The sequence below is a fragment of the Eleutherodactylus coqui genome, chromosome 9 (assembly GCF_035609145.1).
Source record: "Eleutherodactylus coqui strain aEleCoq1 chromosome 9, aEleCoq1.hap1, whole genome shotgun sequence".
Lineage (NCBI taxonomy): Eukaryota > Metazoa > Chordata > Amphibia > Anura > Eleutherodactylidae > Eleutherodactylus > Eleutherodactylus coqui.
Window position 1 is genome coordinate 163,472,038 of NC_089845.1, and position 19,125 is coordinate 163,491,162.

Genomic DNA, 19,125 nt, shown 5'->3' on the forward strand with positions numbered 1-19,125 from the left:
ATACTGCCCCCTATATACAAGAATATAACTACTATAATACAGCTTCTATGTACAAGAATATAACTACTATAATACTGCCCCTATGTACAAGAATATAACTACTATAATACTGACTTCTATGTACAAGAATATAACTACTATAATACTGCCCCCTATATACAAGAATATAACTACTATAATACTGCCCCCTATGTACAAGAATATAACTACTATTATACTGCCCCCAATGTACAAGAATATAACTACTGTAATACTGCCCCCTATATACAAGAATATAACTACTATAATACAGCTCCTATGTACAAGAATATAACTACTATAATACTGCCACCTATGAACAAGAATATAAGTACTATAATACTGCTCCCTATGTACAAGAATATAACTACTATAATACTTCCCCCCATGTACAAGAATATAACTACTATAATACTGCCCCATATGTACAAGAATATAACTGCTATAATACTGCCTCCTATGTACAAGTATATAATTACTATAATACTGCTCCCAATTTACAAGAATATAACTACTATAATACTGCCCCCTATGAACAAGAATATACCTACTATAATACTGCTGCTATGTACAAGAGTATACTGTAGTGTATATATGTATAATATGGTTCATTCCATTTAAAGAGGGAGTTTTTGAAAAATAAATCAAAATATATTTATAATAATATTTTTTGATGTTTTTTGTTTTTATGTCTCTCAGAGTATATTTTACTATTCTCAATCCTTTCTTTTAACAATCATACTCATACCGCACTCACACTGACCCATGCAAGTTTCCACGTGTTTCCAAAAGTTTTCACCGATTGAAGAGAAAGATTTATTCAGTCTGCATTTCAGCATAGAAGTGAATAGATGTTTTTAACTAACGCTTGACCAAAAATAAGCCAGTGAGGTAATGTAACTTATTATACTTGTTATATTATGTAATTATAGTAGAATCAATAGCCCACCAACTAGATGTCCGCTCTGCTACCAAGAAAGTGTAATTAATCGTTCTGTTAGTTAATGGTCATTATAAAGTACAACAAAAGTTCTTAATTTAAGTCTTATGCGGTTCATATATATTGCAGTCACCGGTTACTGAATAAAACATCTAAAGAAATGATTATTCTTATTTTTAGTAAGTTTACACTCAAACACGTCCTGTCTGTTACCGGTACGTCCTGTCTGTTACCGTATGAAAAAATAAATTAGGGGTGTTTATAACTAACAGATCAGAACAAATACAAAACAGACAATCTTTTAAGAGCATACTGAAAATAATGCAAAAGAGTCTTGATTTTATACTAACTAGGAGAACAAACATTTTGGAAAAAACATGCATTCTGCAATTGCTATTTATTTGCATGTCCTGTCTGTTACTAAAAGTCACATGTCATTTACTAAGAGTTGATAGTAAGTTAGGAGGCAGGTATGACATAGATACATTTGTCACCAGTGCGTAGTTTAACTACCTATTAAAGTTTCAGACAAAAATATATTTTAAAAAATTTAAAAAAGTGAAAAAATGTCCATGTGCTTGTCCTGTCCGTTACCATGGAATGCACCATATACTGTAATTACTGTAATATATTGCGAATGTAAACTGTATGATCTCATTTCTTTCTCCTTCTCTAGGTTGAAGATGCTCTCAGTGAAGTTGATTTTCAGCTAAAATTGGACCTGCATTTCACAGACAGTGAGCTGCAGTGAGTTCTGAAACGACCTTCTCACTATTTCATCTTTTCTATGGGTCCCTCTGACAATTTAATTGTTCTAGTCTGGGATTCAGAATAAGGAAACTACACTCTTTGTCATAAACAGTCCCCCCCCCCCCCCCCTGAAGAAGCTGTTGTTTTGCTGCAGACCCCGTCCTGCAATTCAATCTCCGCAGATCTGTAAATGATGAGAGTTGTGGTGATTAGATTATAAAAGGCTCTCGGAGGCTCCTTGTGTGTAGTGAGCTCTTCTCCCACTTGTGGAGAGCGTGTTGACCACTAGACCCCTCTATGATGTAGTATCTGCTGCGGACCTCCCACATGTAGAATCTGACCCCCTAGTGTGAGCCCACCCTTATTCAGGCTCATACCTATAAGGCCACTCATTCATTCTTCTCATCCGTCGTGTAACATCACCCCAGTATACAGAAACTGCTGTTACCTTCATTAGTTATTACTTCCTACATGAAACTCTCAGCCTGTTTTCCTTCTGTTTTACCACAGAAACTGACTAGAAGGGAACACAATACATGTGGGGGCACTATGGCTGAGGGGGGCATGTGGGGGCATTATTATGTAGGGGTGTTGTTACTGAGGGAGCATGCTGGGGTAATACCACTGAGTGCGGACATACAAGGGATTATTACTGAGGGGGCATGCAGGGGCATTAGCACTGAGTGGGGACATACAAGGCATTATTACTAAGGGGGCATGCTGGGGTATTATAACCGAGGGGTCAGGCTGGGGTATTATAACCGAGGGGGCATGCTGGGGTAATACCACTGAGTGGGGGACATACAAGGGCATTATTACTGAGGGGGCATGCTGGGGTAATACCACTGAGTGGGGACATACCAGGGCATTATTACTGAGGGGACATGTGGGGGAATGTGGGTGGCTTATTACTTAGTGGGGGTCTTATTATCGATCATGGTATTGATACATTTGCTGCACATTTTCCCTCTTGGCTACAATGACGAGTCGGTATCTGAGACAGAATCCCCAAGTCATGTAATGTAGCGGTCTCACCTGTACCTGTGGATCACAGGCCCGTTGACAGCCTCCTCAGTGTACATGAGCGTCCCGCCAAGTATCAATAGAGACCAATAACAGTAAGAAGAAGCAACATCTGCTGTGTAACACATGTAAACATGTCTTCCAGGCTCAAGGACATCTCCGCCGTCCCCCTGATCAGCAGTCGCACTTTAGGTCTTCATTTCCACCCAAGAAGAGGTTTGCATCACCATGTCCCTGTCATGTTCGACTACTTCCACTTGTCGGTGATCTCTGTAACTGTGCACGCTTCACTGATAGCCTTACATCAGCCGCTTACAAGGTAACTCGTGCCGCCGCTCGCCCATGTTTGTGTGGGGTGTAAGATAGAAGAAAGCAATTAGATGTTCTCCAAAGCCCCTGTGTGCAGGAACTACAGATACAGATGGGCTGCCTTGTTCTGTTCCAGATTTAGGATTTGGCTTGCAGTGTATTATATGCCGGGGTCCGGAACGTCTTCAGACCCGCTTACTATTTTTACATTTTCTTATGTTGTGGCCTTATGGAAAGAAAAAAAAACATTCCAGTTTTCCCCATCATTCTGCACTTAATCCCCCGTAATGACAAAATGACAGGAAATGAGCCTCGTGTGGTGCAGAGTGTAAGCTCTCACCCACGACCTGAAGGTTGTAAGTTCGATCCCTGCATGAGTCAGGTAGCCGGCTCAAGGTTGACTCATCCTTCCGAGGTCGGTAAAATGAGAACCCAGCTTGGAGGGGGGTAATAAGTAATAATTACCTGAAAGCGCTGCGGAATAAGTTGGCGCTATACAAATACCAAGATTTATTGATTTTAAATGGTAATTAAAATTCCCCGATAATGTTCATATTCATCATATTACACACTTGCCTTTTATTGACAGATTAGAGACATTTAGTATCAGTAATAACATTTATTTAATGAGGACGATCCTTCCATGCTGCTGCGCTGTCAGCGCTCATTTGGCCAGCCATATTCTCACTAATATTAACTCCTTAACGACCGGGCCATAGTGTTTTTACGTCCTGCAGCTGCAGGACGTGTATGGAGGGAGGCAGCGACGCTATCTCCCTCCATACAGCACGGGCGTCAGCTGTTTATTACAGCTGACACCCGCGGGCAATAGCTGCGCTCGGCCGTTTGGCCGATCGCGGCTATTAACCCTTTAAATGCCGCTGTCAATTCTGACAGCGGCATTTAAATCCCCCGAACGCTGTTTGGGGGTCCCGCACGGCCCCCCCGCAGTGAGATCGGGGGATCCGTGCAGGTGTCATGGCAGCCGGGGGCCTAATGAATGGCCCCAGGGCTGCCTTAGCAGACTGCCTATCAAGCCATCCACACAGGGTGGCTTGAAAGACTGCCTGTAAAAAAGCAGTAAGACGTAATGCCATAGCATTACGTCATACTGCAGGAGCGATCAAAGCATAGCATGTTAAAGTCCCCCAGGGGGACTTCAAAGTAAAGTAAAAAAAAAGATCAATAAAGTTTTTTAAATTGTAAAAAAAAAAAGTTCTAAAAGTTTAAATCACCCCCCTTTTGCCATATCTATTATTAAAAAATCTAAATCATAAAATAAAAATATGTATTTGATATCGCCGCGTCCGTAAAAGTCCGATCTATTAAAGTAGTGCATTATTTTTTCTGCACGGTGAACGTCGTCCGAAAAAAAAAAATAAAGAACGCCAGAAATGCATTTTTTTAGTTACCCTGTCTCCCAGAAAAAACGCAATAAAAAGCGATCAAAAAGTCGTATGTATTCCAAATTGATACAATCGGAAACTACAGGACATCCCGCAAAAAATGAGCCCTTGCTCAACTACATTGACAGAAAAATAAAAAAGTTATCGCGCGCACAAAATGACCGCAGAAAATAATTGAAAAAAATGTAATATCTTAAAAAAAATACAAGTACTACAGCAAAAACAATACTATCTAAGTTTGGTATCATAGTAATCGTACTGACCCATAGAATAAAAATATCAGGTCGTTTTTGTTGCAGTTTGTGCGCCGTAGAAACAGGACGCACCGAAAGATGGTGGAATGTCGTTTTTTTTTCCATTTCTCTCCGCTAAGAATTTTTAAAAAGTTTTTCAGTACATTATATGGTACAATAAATAGTGCCATTGAAAAATACAACTCGTCTCACAAAAAACAACAAGCCCTCATACAGCGACGGCGATGGATAAATAAAGGAGCTACGATTTTTTAAAAGGGAGTAGGAAAAAACAAAAATGGGTTAAGAAGAGGTTCCAGAAACAGAATTGGGTCACATTCAGCCTTTCTATCCAGATAGTCCACCAGCTGCACCACTGCAGCCTTTATGTGAGGAGGTTGGTCCGTCCAGCTTTGCCACAATATGACGCAATGGCTGCTCATTGATGTGAAGCCAGCAGAAAGACCTAAAAAGTCTTCGTTTGAGGAGTTCTTCAACACAGTGAAGCAAAGAGTGAACCCTTCCAGCCAGACATTTCAGTAGCGGCATCACGGCCAACTAGTTTGAGGCTAAGATCTAACCTCTGTCCTTTAGGGCGCCCACCCACTGGCGTTTGCGATTTCCGTGCGTGAAAAACGCCGCGTTTTCCCCGCGTTTTTCGCAGCGTTTTTTGCCGCGTTTTCGCGGCGTTTCCATTAATTTCCATTGACTTTCATGGGTGCATTAGGAGAAAAATAAGGACACATATACAACTGACAGTTCCTATGTTAAAAAACGCCACGCAACGCAACGCAAAACGCCAGTGGGTGGGAGTACATTCAATTCTAATTGCACTAGAGAAAAAACGCAAAACGCAGAGAAACGCAAATCGCCAGTGGGTGGGCGCCCTTAACCAGTCGAATACCCCAATTGCAGACTGGGCAGTTTTGCTGTTCTTGTTTCGGGCTCCGGTGTATAGTGAGTAAGACAGCGACCTTTAGGCTCTTCGGTAACGGTCATATGACTTACCTTGATGGTCTGTTTCCTGAAGGTGCCTCTGGTCTCATCATGCAGAAGAATTAGAATGTTGTCCTTCTAGCGATCAATAAAGATGCCAGTGATGTTACTTTTTGCTACATTGGAGTTCCCCTCTGCTCTCGCGTACCTCATAGCTCTTTGGCATGAAACACCTTCTTGCTGTCACATATGAAGTGTGTCTAATCTTCACCTAGATGGCTGCACACAGGCACAAGAATAATCACTCATGTTAGCAAATTTTATGATGAAAATAGTTGACTTTTAGTAAAAAAGCTGAATTTTACGTAAATTGTGTTTTCTCGGTAGCAAAAATTGCTTCCCTAAAATGTTTTTTACATCCAATCAGCTCTGTGAAAACATAAAAATAATGACACACCAAATCAAAAATAAAGCATCATGACAAACCCTAATAAGTATTCACCCTGTACTCAGTATTTAGCTGAAGCCCCATTGGCAGTAATTTCAGCCTCCAATCTTCTTGCGGATGATGCCACAAGGTTTGCACCCCTGGATTTGGAGATTTTCTGCCCTCTGTAAGTTGGATGGGGGCCGTCTATGGACAGCCATTTTCAGGTCTCTCCAGAGATGTCCCATTGGGTTCAGGGCTCTGGCTGGGCTACTCAAGGACTTTCACAGAGTTGTCCCTAAGCCACTCCTGTGTTGTCTTGGTGACCTTCTGCCCTTGCGCTCTGGATCAGGCTTCCATTATCTCTATACTTTGCTCCATTCAGCTTTCCACCAACCCTGACCGGTCTCCCCTCCCCCAGCATGATACTCCACCACCAGGCTTCACTGTAGGGATGGTATTGGGCAGGTGATGACCGGTACCTGGTTTTAATCAACCCTGACTGGTCTCCCCTTCCCCAGCATGATGCTCCACCACCAGGCTTCACTGTAGGGATGGTATTGGGCAGGTGATGACCGGTACCTGGTTTTAATCCACCCTGACCGGTCTCCCCTTCCCCAGCATGATGCTTCACCACCAGACTTCAATGTAGGGATGGTATTGGGCCGGTGATGGCCAGCGCCTGGTTTCCTGTGTATTAGTATGTATCATTAGTCCAGACTCTACACCTGCTATGATTGACCAGTGCTGCCCCCATGAGCGGTGCTGGACAGCCAGTGAAGTACATAGTGTCATAGACTACAATGCATGCTATGTACGGTGTGCATCAGGTAGTCAGAGAAGCAGGGGGGCCATCTGTGTTTCTCCGGGCCCGAAGGATCTCTTTAATGAATGCCAGAACGTGTCATATATTACTGCAGTCACTACCCCAGTCCGCAGCTTGCTGAGGTTTCCATTGGGCACATGGAGGTGCAGCCAGATGTGACTCATGTATAACCCCCCAATAGTCACGTTAAAATTGGGAAACCCTCCTGAAAATGTCACTTTTTTAAATTGCGGATTTTGAATTTGCCCCCTGTGAATATATTTTACGCAGAACCCAGTTGCCTTAATGCATTTTTAACCCCTCGGTGACAAGTAATTTTAGCCTTTAGAGCCAATACATCGTATCCCCCCCGTGTTCCAGCGGTCATAGCTTTTTTATCTTTTTGGCACGGCAGCCGGATGGCACCTCGTATTCAGCTGGCTGAGTTCTAGTTTTTATAGTGACCAATTTCAGGCACAAATAATATTTTCAATAACTTTTATCCGTTTTTTGCTGGGAGGAAACGGAAAAAGGCAATTTTGCCATTGTTTTCTGTGATGTATTTTTCTGGCGCTTCCCATGTGATATAAATACTATGTTTGCTTTGTTCTTGTGTCATTACACTTATAACTCCAACTTTAGAGGGTCTCATTATATTTTACCACTTTTGTACAATATAAACACTTTTGTTTTTTACAAAAAGTCTTTGTGTGGCGCCACATTCCACATTAATGGTAACATTTTCAGGTATTTACGCTTTTTTACATTATTTTTTATTACTGTTTAGGGGAAACAAAGTGGTGAGAAAACGATTGTTTTGGGTTTCTTAAATGGAATTTTCTGTGCTATAGAGATGTAATGTTTTATTGGACGGGCTGTTATAGACGTGGTGACGCCAATTATGTGTAGGGTTTTTTTTAGAGATGAGCGAATCCACTCAGTTCGGGTGTTTTTGAACTCGAGCACCGCTTTTTCCAAGTAACTCACTACTCGGACGAAAAGGATTCGGGGCCGCCGGGGGTGAGTGGGGGGTTGCAGAGGGGAGGGCGGGGGAGAGAGAGCTCCCCCCTGTTCCCCACTGCTACCCCCCGCTCCACCACGACCCCCGAATCTTTTCATCTGAGTAGTGAGTTACTCGGAAAAAGCGGTGCTCGAGTTCAAAAACACCCGAACCGAGTACGCTCGCTCATCTCTAGTTTTTTTAATTTAAAGCCTTGTGTAAGGGAAAATACGTTTTCATTTTTTTTTTCTGGAAAAGCATTTCGATGCCGCGTTCAGCAATGACTGCAGGGGCTGTGTGGTTAAACAGTGTAGAGGAGTGCTTAGATGAGTAAGTCTTCATTATCTTACTCCTTTTCTAGTAATAACTCTGTACGTGATAATCAGAGAGTAAATATGCTCTCTGATTGATGGGGATGGAGTGGGGGATGACATGAAGAACAATTCATGCCACCTCTCTGCTGGGACAGGGAGATATACAAGACAATCACAGATCTTCTCTGCTGCTCTCGTCTCTCCCTCCCTCTCTTCTCTGCACACTGACTAAAAAGTGACAGCTGTGAATTCAGTATTCCCGACTCCACCAGAAATGGCTGTAACTCTGGTTCTGTAAGGTCTACAGACATACGTTCGGTGTCATTCTAAAGCCAAGAATCTTACCTTGTTTGTAGCCCTTGCAGATCCGGAACTACAGCCGCTTAATGTAGAACGAGCTCAGTTCATGCAAAATGCAGAACAGCGCTCATCCTAAAGTGCTGGGGAGGGGTTAATTATCGGGATAGTACCCTAATCTAGTCCAACAAACATAGTATTAAAATGACTGACTGTAACCTTTGCTGTAATAGTGCTTTTTATAACAATGTATCACATCGGAGCTGGATGCAAAACATCTCATCTGGATCGATTGTAATTAGTTGTCCTGGAAGGATGGATATACACACAATAGATTAACATGGAGGTCACAGATCTTCTCTGCTGCGGCTCGTCTCCTCTCCTCTAGTCTCCCCTCCCTCGCTGCCATAATCACACTGACTGAAAAGTGACAACTGTACATTCAGTATTCCCGACTGCACTTTAAATGGCCGGAACTCCGTTTCTACAGAAATGCTATTGGTGTCTACCTGAAACCAAGGATCTTAGCTCTGCCACTGAAGGCCGGTCGGTGGAACCGGAGCTGCAGCTGCATAAAGTAGAACAAGCCCTGTCCGTCCGACACTGTAATGTCCTGTTCCCTCAGAATGAACTGAGCTCGTCTGCATGTCCGCTATACATTTGTCGCAGGGACCCTGGTGCGCAGCTCACTTAGTCCGGCATATGGAACACTTAAACGTCACGGTGGCAATTAAGGCTCTTGGAGCAAATATAACCTTATCACTGAAAAGGCCTTGACACTAAAAGAAAACTTTATTAATTTATAAGAATAAAAAACCACTTCCTAACCCACTAGGGGGGTTAACCGAAACAGACACACGGCTACAGACACAAACATAGAACCATTCATCTGAATGAACGATGAATGTAAGGGTGGACAATAGAATGAAACAATGACTGGGTACAGAATACCCCAAGGTGTTACAGGGTATTGATATTACATGTAGCGATAATGGTATGACGCTACCTATCAGGACGTATGGAGTCAAATCTGACTGACATAGTAACCAATTGATATAGGATAGATGTGAGTACTATTGGATCAGCGACTGTATGACCTCTTGATTGGGTTGCTGTAAGTATCACATAGAGAGTAATGCTATGATGCCATATTGCTAACCCACGTATTAGTGTGTATTGCCACCCACTGAGATAGTAGTAATGGTCTATCCAAACCCGTACTTCACTAATTAGTGTAAAAATGGTTAATAGTCCAACAGCTCCGTAATGTAACGCTGTGACTGAACTGGACTGGTTATCGCCAGGAGTCACTAAGAGATTTTTTTGGAGCGATGTCCTAAAGGTATCGTCTACCGTCGGCGCGTTTCCACAGTGTAATACTGTATTAAGCACTGCTTCATCAGGACGAGGGGATATATAGAACGTTAGATGGAGGTTGGACAGGGAAAGGCAGAGCGCAGAATAATTCTATTTGCGAAAGCTGCGTCTGCCTTGATAACCCTTTACTAAGTGAAGTGCTGGCAAGGATGATACTAGCTGTATATAGGAGGGATACAACGGCTGGAACAATACACTGCTGCACAGACCAGCGCCTGGTAAGGCTGATACTAGTTGTATATAGGAGTGATACAACGGAGGGAACAATACACTGCTGCAGAGACCAGCGCCTGGTAAGGCTGATACTAGTTGTATATAGGAGGGATACAATGGCTGGAACAATACACTGCTGCAGAGACCACCGCCTGGTAGGGCTGATACTAGTTGTATATAGGAGTGATACCATGGCTGGAACAATACACTGCTGCAGAGACCAGCGCCTGGTAGGGCTGATACTAGTTGTATATAGGAGTGATACAACGGCTGGAACAATACACTGCTGCAGAGACCACCGCCTGGTAGGGCTGATACTAGTTGTATATAGGAGTGATACAACGGAGGGAACAATACACTGCTGCAGAGACCAGCGCCTGGTAGGGCTGATACTAGTTGTATATAGGAGTGATACCATGGCTGGAACAATATGGAACACTGGTCCAAGTAAACGTGCCACATAGTTCTAGGGGGTTTCTGGGAGAGGAAAAAAAAATCTGTAGCCCAACTCCCCCCCCCCCTTGGCAAGAGCCCCCCATCTTTGCCAATCTGATCCCAGAAGACGCTCCAGCGGTTACATGTTGTTCATGGCAGAACCACCACAGAAGCTTTTAGGCAGTTGAGCGGTCTTGTGCACAATGAACGGCATGAGACCGTCTAATCATCTCCAGGATCAGAGTGGTGGAGACCAGGGCCCTTAGGGTGAAGACCGGGGCCACATGAGAGATGAGTATGCCTTGCCTTTCTCTTTTTAATCTTTCCCCGCCCGTATAATGGTTCTGTTACTCTCAGACAACCCTATAAATATAGCGCCTGATCTGTGATTATTGATGTTTTGGGGTCTTGTCTCTAACTGTTTTTCAGCTTTGTACGACCGGTGAAAAGTTCCTGGTTGGGAAAAAGTAATCAGGACCCGGGGATGGAGCCGGCCAGCGTTTCTCTTGAAAATCTGGTGTTTGGGGCAGCATATTGTAAGCCAGCATCTTCTGAGGTAACGTATAGATACATCCCAGATTTACTAACATTTATCTAGGGGCCTCGATTCAAAGGCAGTAGTCCTGTATATAGCTAGTCCTGCCCTCATCTGAGAAGTGGATACAGTTGTATCTATGCAGACAATGCTCTGTGAGCTCAATAGCCCGGACTCCAGACTGATACGTTGTACACAGCTAGTTCTACTCTCTGCTGAGAAGTGGATACAGTTGTATTCAGTGCAGACAATGCTCTGTGAGCTCAATAGCCCGGACTCCAGACTGATACGTTGTACACAGCTAGTTCTACTCTCTGCTGAGAAGTGGATACAGTTGTATTCAGTGCAGACAATGCTCTGTGAGCTCAACAGGCCAGACTCCAGACTAAAACATTGTACATAAGTAGTCCTACTCTCAGCTGTGAAGTGGATACAGTTGTATCCAGTGTAGACAATGCTCTGTGAGCTCAACAGGCCAGACTCCAGACTAAAACATTGTACATAAGTAGTCCTACTCTCAGCTGTGAAGTGGATACAGTTGTATTCAGTGCAGACAATGCTCTGTGAGCTAAACAGGCCAGACTCCAGACTAAAACATTGTACATAACTAGTCTTACTCTCAGCTGTGAAGTGGATACAGTTGTATCCAGTGTAGACAATGCTCTGTGAGCTAAACAGGCCAGACTCCAGACTAAAACATTGTACATAACTAGTCCTACTCTCAGCTGTAAAGTGGATATAGTTGTATCCAGTGTAGACAATGCTCTGTGAGCTAAACAGGCCAGACTCCAGACTAAAACATTGTACATAACTAGTCCTACTCTCAGCTGTGAAGTGGATACAGTTGTATCCAGTGTAGACAATGCTCTGTGAGCTAAACAGGCCAGACTCCAGACTAAAACATTGTACATAACTAGTCCTACTCTCAGCTGTGAAGTGGATACAGTTGTATCCAGTGTAGACAATGCCCTGTGAGCTAAACAGGCCAGACTCCAGACTAAAACATTGTACATAACTAGTCCTACTCTCAGCTGTGAAGTGGATACAGTTGTATCCAGTGTAGACAATGCTCTGTGAGCTAAACGGCCCGGACTCCAGTTTGTAACAAATTACAAGAGAAATGTGTGCAGCTGCTGTGTTTAGCTCCTGGAGCATTGTCTACACTGGATACAAATGTATTCCTTACTCAGCTGAGAGCAGGACTGGCGTCTTCCTCACAAAGCCGTTTTTTACCCCGATTAGCGCTGCGTTTTCAGCACTGCGCTAATCACAGTATAACACTCCCATTGTTTCCAATGGAGGCTCTCAAACAGTCACCCGATCGCGGCACTATCCAGAACCGCTATTTTCAAGTGGAGTCGGTTCTATTTTGGACATTTAGCGCACCTTATCAGGTCTGATAAACTCCGCTGTCGGCCACAGCCGAAAGTGAAAGTAAAATGCTGGCAAAGCGTCGCGATTGAAATGGCGGTGCTTTGCTGAACGCCTGTGTGCGGTGGGCCTTACTATATACTGGCTACTGCCTCTGAATGGAAAGTGTATTCAATCAACGCCAGCATGCAGAGATCTTGAAAATGATGAACTGAAACACAGCGTTTATTAAATAGTTAAAAGCGATTAAACCTTATTTACATAAAAGAAGCCAATGTAAGCTTTTTTTTTATACTGATAATCTTCACCATATAGTACTAATTGTCCTCAATAGCTAATAGAGTAACAGCGCCACCTTTGTGTTAAAACAAGGCATTGCACAACCTAACAAAAATTTCTATAAGAAAAACACATATGAGTCCCGCTCGTTACCCGCTCTTCGTCCGCTTAAATTAGTATTTTTTTTTTAAAGTAATCTGCGTTTTGCTATATGCTGAAATGTAAAAAGTGGAAATAGTGAAAGGCATGTAACTCTGAAACCTAACGGGCCGAGTTTGCTCTAGGGTCTCGGCAGCTCTAAGGGATGCGTGACGTCGGCATATAAGGTCCGGCGGGCCTCAGATTGCTCCAATATCTTGCCAGCTTTAATAGACCCATCATAGTCGGCGACTAATGTTTTGCAGACCTGACATTGCTCCAATGACTCTGTAGCTCTAAGAGATGCTCATAATCTAAAGTCCGCCTGGCCTGAGATGCTCCGGGGTCTCTACGGCTCTAAGAGCAGCCTGTCTTTCGGCTTGTTGATGCCTTCTTGCCTCGGCGCGGTCAGCAGATTCTTGGCTTCTAGCCATTTACGGCATGCAGATAGCACAGGCTCAGGAGCTGAGCTCGTGCCATTCCAAGTGGGAGTCGTCTGTCTGGTGTCCTGCTGCAATGGCAGGGATCAGCGAGGACACCGATCCCTGCAATTAACCCCTTAGATGCCACAATTAATGTTGATCACATCATGCACAGATTTAACAAAGGGGGGGGGGGGACACTCCCTCTGTGATGTCATCAACCCTCTGCATGAAATTACGGAGGAGGCACAATGAGTTGCCATGGCAGCTAGAGGCCTAACAGTGACCTCCAGGTCTGCCATAGGAAGTACACCAGCTTTCTACACCAACATAGAAGAGGGTTCTTTACTGTAAGAGCAGTGATTATGGAACTCTGTCCCTGCGGACGTGGTGATGGTGATACGATAAAAGAGTATAAGAGAAGCCTGGGCGCCTTTCTTGAGCGATACAATATTACATCACTGATTACTTTAGAAGGGTCGGTGATTATTTAGATTGTCAGATTAGAGTCAGGAAGGAATTTTTTCCCCCTAAAATGATGAAAATTATTAGTTTTTTTGCCTTCCTCTGATTCAATATTGTGGAGGGGGAGTAATAGGCTGAACTGGATGACCATATGTATTTTTTCAGCCTTAGGGCTTATTCACATGAGGGTATATGCTGGCTGCGGACAAGGGGCAGGAGCTTAGCTACGCCACCATCCCGCCCCCTCCCATTGCAAATAGCCAGAGGTGAGGAGAGAGGCAGAGAGCCGGCAAGGAGAAGGGAGGGGCGAGGCAGCTCAGAAGGTAGCGTATATCGGCCGGACATTAAAACGGCGACCAACATACACTCATGTGAATAAGCCCTTACACACTATGTTACTGGCAAATAAGTTACATAATATACTGCAGTGCAGAAGTTCTGCAGTGTATTATCTCAGCAATCATAAGAACACAGGTTCAAGTCCCCTAAAAAAATGTGAAAAAATAATTAAAATGAACATTTTTTGTACACTTTTCTTTTTTTTAGTTTAAAAAAAAAAAACTAGCATTCAAAACAGCCCACATATACTGAAGACACTTTTTGTCCCACAAGTAAAATTTTATTTAAAAAAAAGCAAAAACTGTGAAGCCAAATTCTTTTTTTGATAATTTTACCTCCAAAATAAACGCAATAAAAGTGATAAAGCAGTCATATTACCCCAAAATGGTACCGATAAAAACTACAGCTTGTAACAAAAAAAAAAACAAGCCCATCAACCAGCATGTACAAATAACCATTTCTGGGTCTATTAATGCAGCGATGCCAGAAACACATTTTTTCCCGATTTTGTAGTAAAAAGTGAAAAAAATTAATTTTACTATCATAATTGTGCCAACCTGCAGAAACAAGTTATCGTGTCATTTATACCACACAGTGACCGCCATAAAAAAATCTAAAGGAAATGGCAAAATTGTTGTTTCTCAACCCGCCTCTCCCAACTAAATGTAAAGTTCTACAATACGCTATATGTACCCCAAATGGTACTAATAAAGGCTACAGATCGTTATGCAATGAGCGATATCGCACACGGATATTTTAACTGAAAAATGTAAAAATTATAGCTTTTGAAAAAAGGGCAGATGAAAAGTCCCCAAAAATTGTCGCATCCTTAGGTCTCACTATACAACGTCCCCAAGGGGTTAAAATTGGCTGTGATACAGTAGAAGCATTGGATTGGGGATTGGCATAATGGGTATACATCTGAAGCTTGGCATGTCGTCTCACCTTGCAGGGGTCCTTCTACGTGCCGTCTGAGTCCTGCATGCAGCACGCCTACAAGTGGCACAAGGATCTCTGCAGCCTCCTGCTGTCGTCTTACCGCGGACTCTCTTCATACTATGCCTCGCTATTAAAGCAAGTCCCAGACTTATCTCAAGTGGAATTAGGTAAGTGCTACCTAGGCTGGATACTTAGAATTCAGTAACAGAGGCCACTAATAACTTCATGTTATTAAAGGGGTGAGCCAAAGAGAAAAAAAAATTCAAGCCAGTCCTGCGTGTTGGCGAAACATAGAAGACGCCATACTCGCCTCATCCGCTCCACCACTCCTGTTCCACTGGTGCCGCTACCCACTTACTCCAGGGACATGTGACCACTGCAGCCAATCACCAGCTCACTTTGTCTAATGATGAGGTGCGGTGGGCACATGACTTGTTGTTGAGACCTCACCGCTGCTGCAGCCAATGTTGATGACCAGCAGGGGATCGGTCACAGGAGGATCAGAAGAGGCGGGGGATCGGGGAGGTGAGTACTGTATGTCTGTGATGGGAACACCACTGTCTAGGAGGGGGCTAGGAGTACTAAAACAGCTGAGTGCACTGCCTTATGATGCTTCTGCGGCTCCCATTGAAGTAGCACAGCGAGCCATGCTGTTTCTGTAACGTGGGAGCTGTGGAAGCAGAATAGACTGCTGCACTACAATGTGTCTGTACCTCCCATGTACTTTTATGGGAGCTACTGAAAAAGCATAGCACAATGCACTCAATGCATTCCAGACCACTACCGCATACGTCTGGGTCAGGGGCTGTGGGGGCATTGGGATATTCCATAAAAGTTGAGATAGAGGTACCCCTTCAGTAACATTGCTATGTAAAGATTCATGCGCACTGCAAAGTACTCCCTGTCAGTAACCTCCCTCCCCTAGAAGTTGTTCGAATCGAACAAAACGTTCTCTGTGATTGTAACGTTGTTATAAGTAAGTGGTTACAATATCAGAGCAAAAGCATCATTTATTGTGAAGTACTGACCCCTTGTAGGGAGGCTCTAGGACCCTGTTGTACCGCCTCTAGCTTGGATACAAGATGTGATACGGGCGGGCATGGAGGCTCTAGTATCCTGTTGTACTGCCTCTAGCTTGGATACAAGATGTGATACGGCAGGCATGGAGGCTCTAGTACCCTGTTGTACTGCCTCTAGCTTGGATACAAGATGTGATACGGCAGGCATGGAGGTCTACAGAAACGAACATGACCATCATCAGTGTCCAAACTAAACCTGGATTTGTTTCTGAAGACAACCTGGTTCCACTCCGTAGCGTCCAGTTTCATTACTGCAAACAGAGGCGACGGTGGGTGTCAAAGGCTGACATGTAATGAGCTCCATGAGACAAAATGTCCTGCAGAAAAGTGCCTGGAAATTGTTCTGACAAACACGGGTATAACAATGATGCCCCCTGTCTCTGGATGGCAAACAATAAAACGCTTGAAGCTGCTGGTGCTTGTCGGACGTTCAGACAATCCCCTCTACTGGTGGTCTGTAGGGGGCGTCCTGAGCCCGGTCACCTTGTGTGCCCTCACACATCCACTGGTCCCAACACCTCCTAACAGTTGGTCAGATGCTCCCCTCTACTGGTGGTCTGTAGGGGGCGTCCTGAGCCCGGTCACCTTGTGTGCCCTTACACATCCACTGGTCCCAACACCTTCTAACAGTCTGGTCAGATAGTCCTCTCTACTGGTGGTCTGTAGGGGGCGTCCTGAGCCCGGTCACCATGTGTGCCCTCACACATCCACTGGTCCCAACACCTCCTAACAGACTGGTCAGATGGTGCTCTCTACTGGTGGTCTGTAGGGGGCATCCTGAGCCCGATCACCTTGTGTGCCCCCATAAGCTGGTCCCAATACCTCCTAACAGTCTGGACAGAATGGCTGGTGGGGGACAATTCATGGATACGACCATCCAGCTTCTCACATCCCAATAATGCGCCCCTCTCAGACTGGTAATGGGGTGAAATCTCTTCACTGCGTTGTAGAGCCACCTAGTGGTCAACAAGCTCTACACAAGCGGAAGAAGAGGTCACTACACACAAGGAGCCTCCGAGAGCCTTTTAGGGCCGCCAGTGACAAGACCATCCATCTAATCACCACAACTCTCACCTTTTACAGATCTGCCTGAGATGAAACCGCTTGTTGGGTTTTTGAGCAAAACGACAACTTCTTCTGGGGCCGGAGTGTTTTTGACAAAGAGTGTAGATACAGGCCTTGTAAGGTGGCACATGGAGTCACAGTATGGACACATAGGGACCCTGTGCCCCACATGCTTCCTCAAAGAGGCACCTTATTCTCCTGGTGTAGTAATTTTTCTAGGGGTAAACACTTCCAAAATACGTCTTGTGATAGAACATACCGCCATGTTTTTTTTCTCGGAAATCCATATGAAATCAATGAAGAAAACTTTGTGTGCCTTATTTTACAATTGGAGGCACACTGAGGTACGATATGGGCCCATAACAGTCTACTCCCCTAGCTCCCTCTCCTGAGTTGTCATTTTATCATACTGCCTACACCAGACTGAAAAATTGGAGGCCACAGCCCTAAATTTAATTTATAAACTCAACTATTCTGTGATTGCCACGGATATTCACATTAGTGCTGTTACATTTGTATCAAACATGTTCTCTGGGTCTGATGTATGACCGTGGTATATAACTCCCAACTGTAACATTATGGGACTGTAGTGTGACCGTGACAATATAGAGGCGGGGCTTATGTAGATTTGCATCTAAAGGGGCCTTTTGGGGTATATGTATACATATAATGTGACATGAATACCGTCACTCACATGAATTCTTTTCTTTTAGAGGAAATGGCGCCTGATAAGACTTTAACGCAACTCTGCAATGACCTGCAGGTGAGTCAGCAGGAGGGACATTCAGTGTCTAATCTGTATTCTGTTCGGCATATCCTGTTACATTTGTGTAGGGGGCTAGTAACAGTGACGTCACCAACACGTCAAACCTTGGTGTGATTAATGTCTGTGATGGACCAACATATACATGAATTGACCCCTTAAGGACCAAGCACCTTAAATTTACAGAGGTTGGTCCTAGGTTTTAATCCTGGCCAATAGCAAAAATAGGGGGCAGGATTAAAGCAAGAGCAGATCGGGTCCTCAGCTGTCAGACACAGCTGAGGACCCATAGGAGAAGCTCAATGAGTGCTATATACTAAAAAGTGAAAGCGAACGTGAAATCCCTGTGTCACAGCAGAACTGCATGGTCCTAGCAGATCCTGATCAGCTCTGTTAGTGACTGATGTCACTACAAGGGGATGTTTCTCCCTGTAACTGGGGCTCCTATCTATCTATCTATCTCGTTAAAAGCATCACCCTTGGTACTTAGTTGCAGACATCAGGCACCTGAGGATGGAGAATACCCAGCACCTATGTGGGCAAGTCTAGAATAAATATACTTCCTGCAGGGCTGGTTGGCTGGCTATTGGAAACATCTCCATGTAGACCAATGAGGCCATACACCACAAGAGATATTGTAGAAGGAAAGAGAAGAAGGGAACATTAAACACTGAGGGATTTCTGACAGACAACACCTGAGGGAACTTCTGCAGTGGCAGGAAAAAGGCACTCCTCAGTGTAAAGCTCTGAATGGCAGGGGGCATCTGCAGAAGGTGCGATCACGTGGACCTGGGCTAATGTGATGACCCTACCCCAGCTCACCCTGGTAGTTATTGAGTCCACTACATGCCTCTTGCTATGCCAGGACATAGGAGCCAAGCATTTATGTACCCTTCCTTGTCGAAGAGAATGGTAGCATCAAAGGCATAACCTGAAGCTATGGGGCCTCAATGCAAAATCTGATTGTTCTCAGTAAGAGAAACCAAGTAATCTTGTAGATGTGATACCTTTTACCAAATTTTTTTTTCATTAATGCAAAATCTGTAACACAGACCCCAACTATAACGCTTCATTTATACTACTGGTCTCCTTATATGTGTTAGAGAGACAACATGGACCTCCTAAGCCTCCAACGTCTGGTTGCAACCACATCTTCTTTATTAGTGTATCTTGACGCCACCAGGAAACTAGGGGTTTGACAGGAGGAACGTCCCTGTCACACCTCCAGCTCCTGATAGGGTCAAGAA

General features: G+C 44.1%; 1 protein-coding gene across 1 annotated transcript in view; it reads left to right on the forward strand.

The window, feature by feature from the left end:
* Window positions 1-19,125, forward strand: part of FAM135B (family with sequence similarity 135 member B) — a 205,691-nt gene that overhangs the window by 118,847 nt on the left and 67,719 nt on the right. The window contains exons 5-9 of the mRNA XM_066578914.1: window positions 1,635-1,705; window positions 2,877-3,050; window positions 10,913-11,039; window positions 14,985-15,138; window positions 17,829-17,878. Coding sequence (XP_066435011.1) covers window positions 1,635-1,705; window positions 2,877-3,050; window positions 10,913-11,039; window positions 14,985-15,138; window positions 17,829-17,878 — 576 coding nt within the window. The remainder of the gene's footprint in view (window positions 1-1,634; window positions 1,706-2,876; window positions 3,051-10,912; window positions 11,040-14,984; window positions 15,139-17,828; window positions 17,879-19,125) is intronic.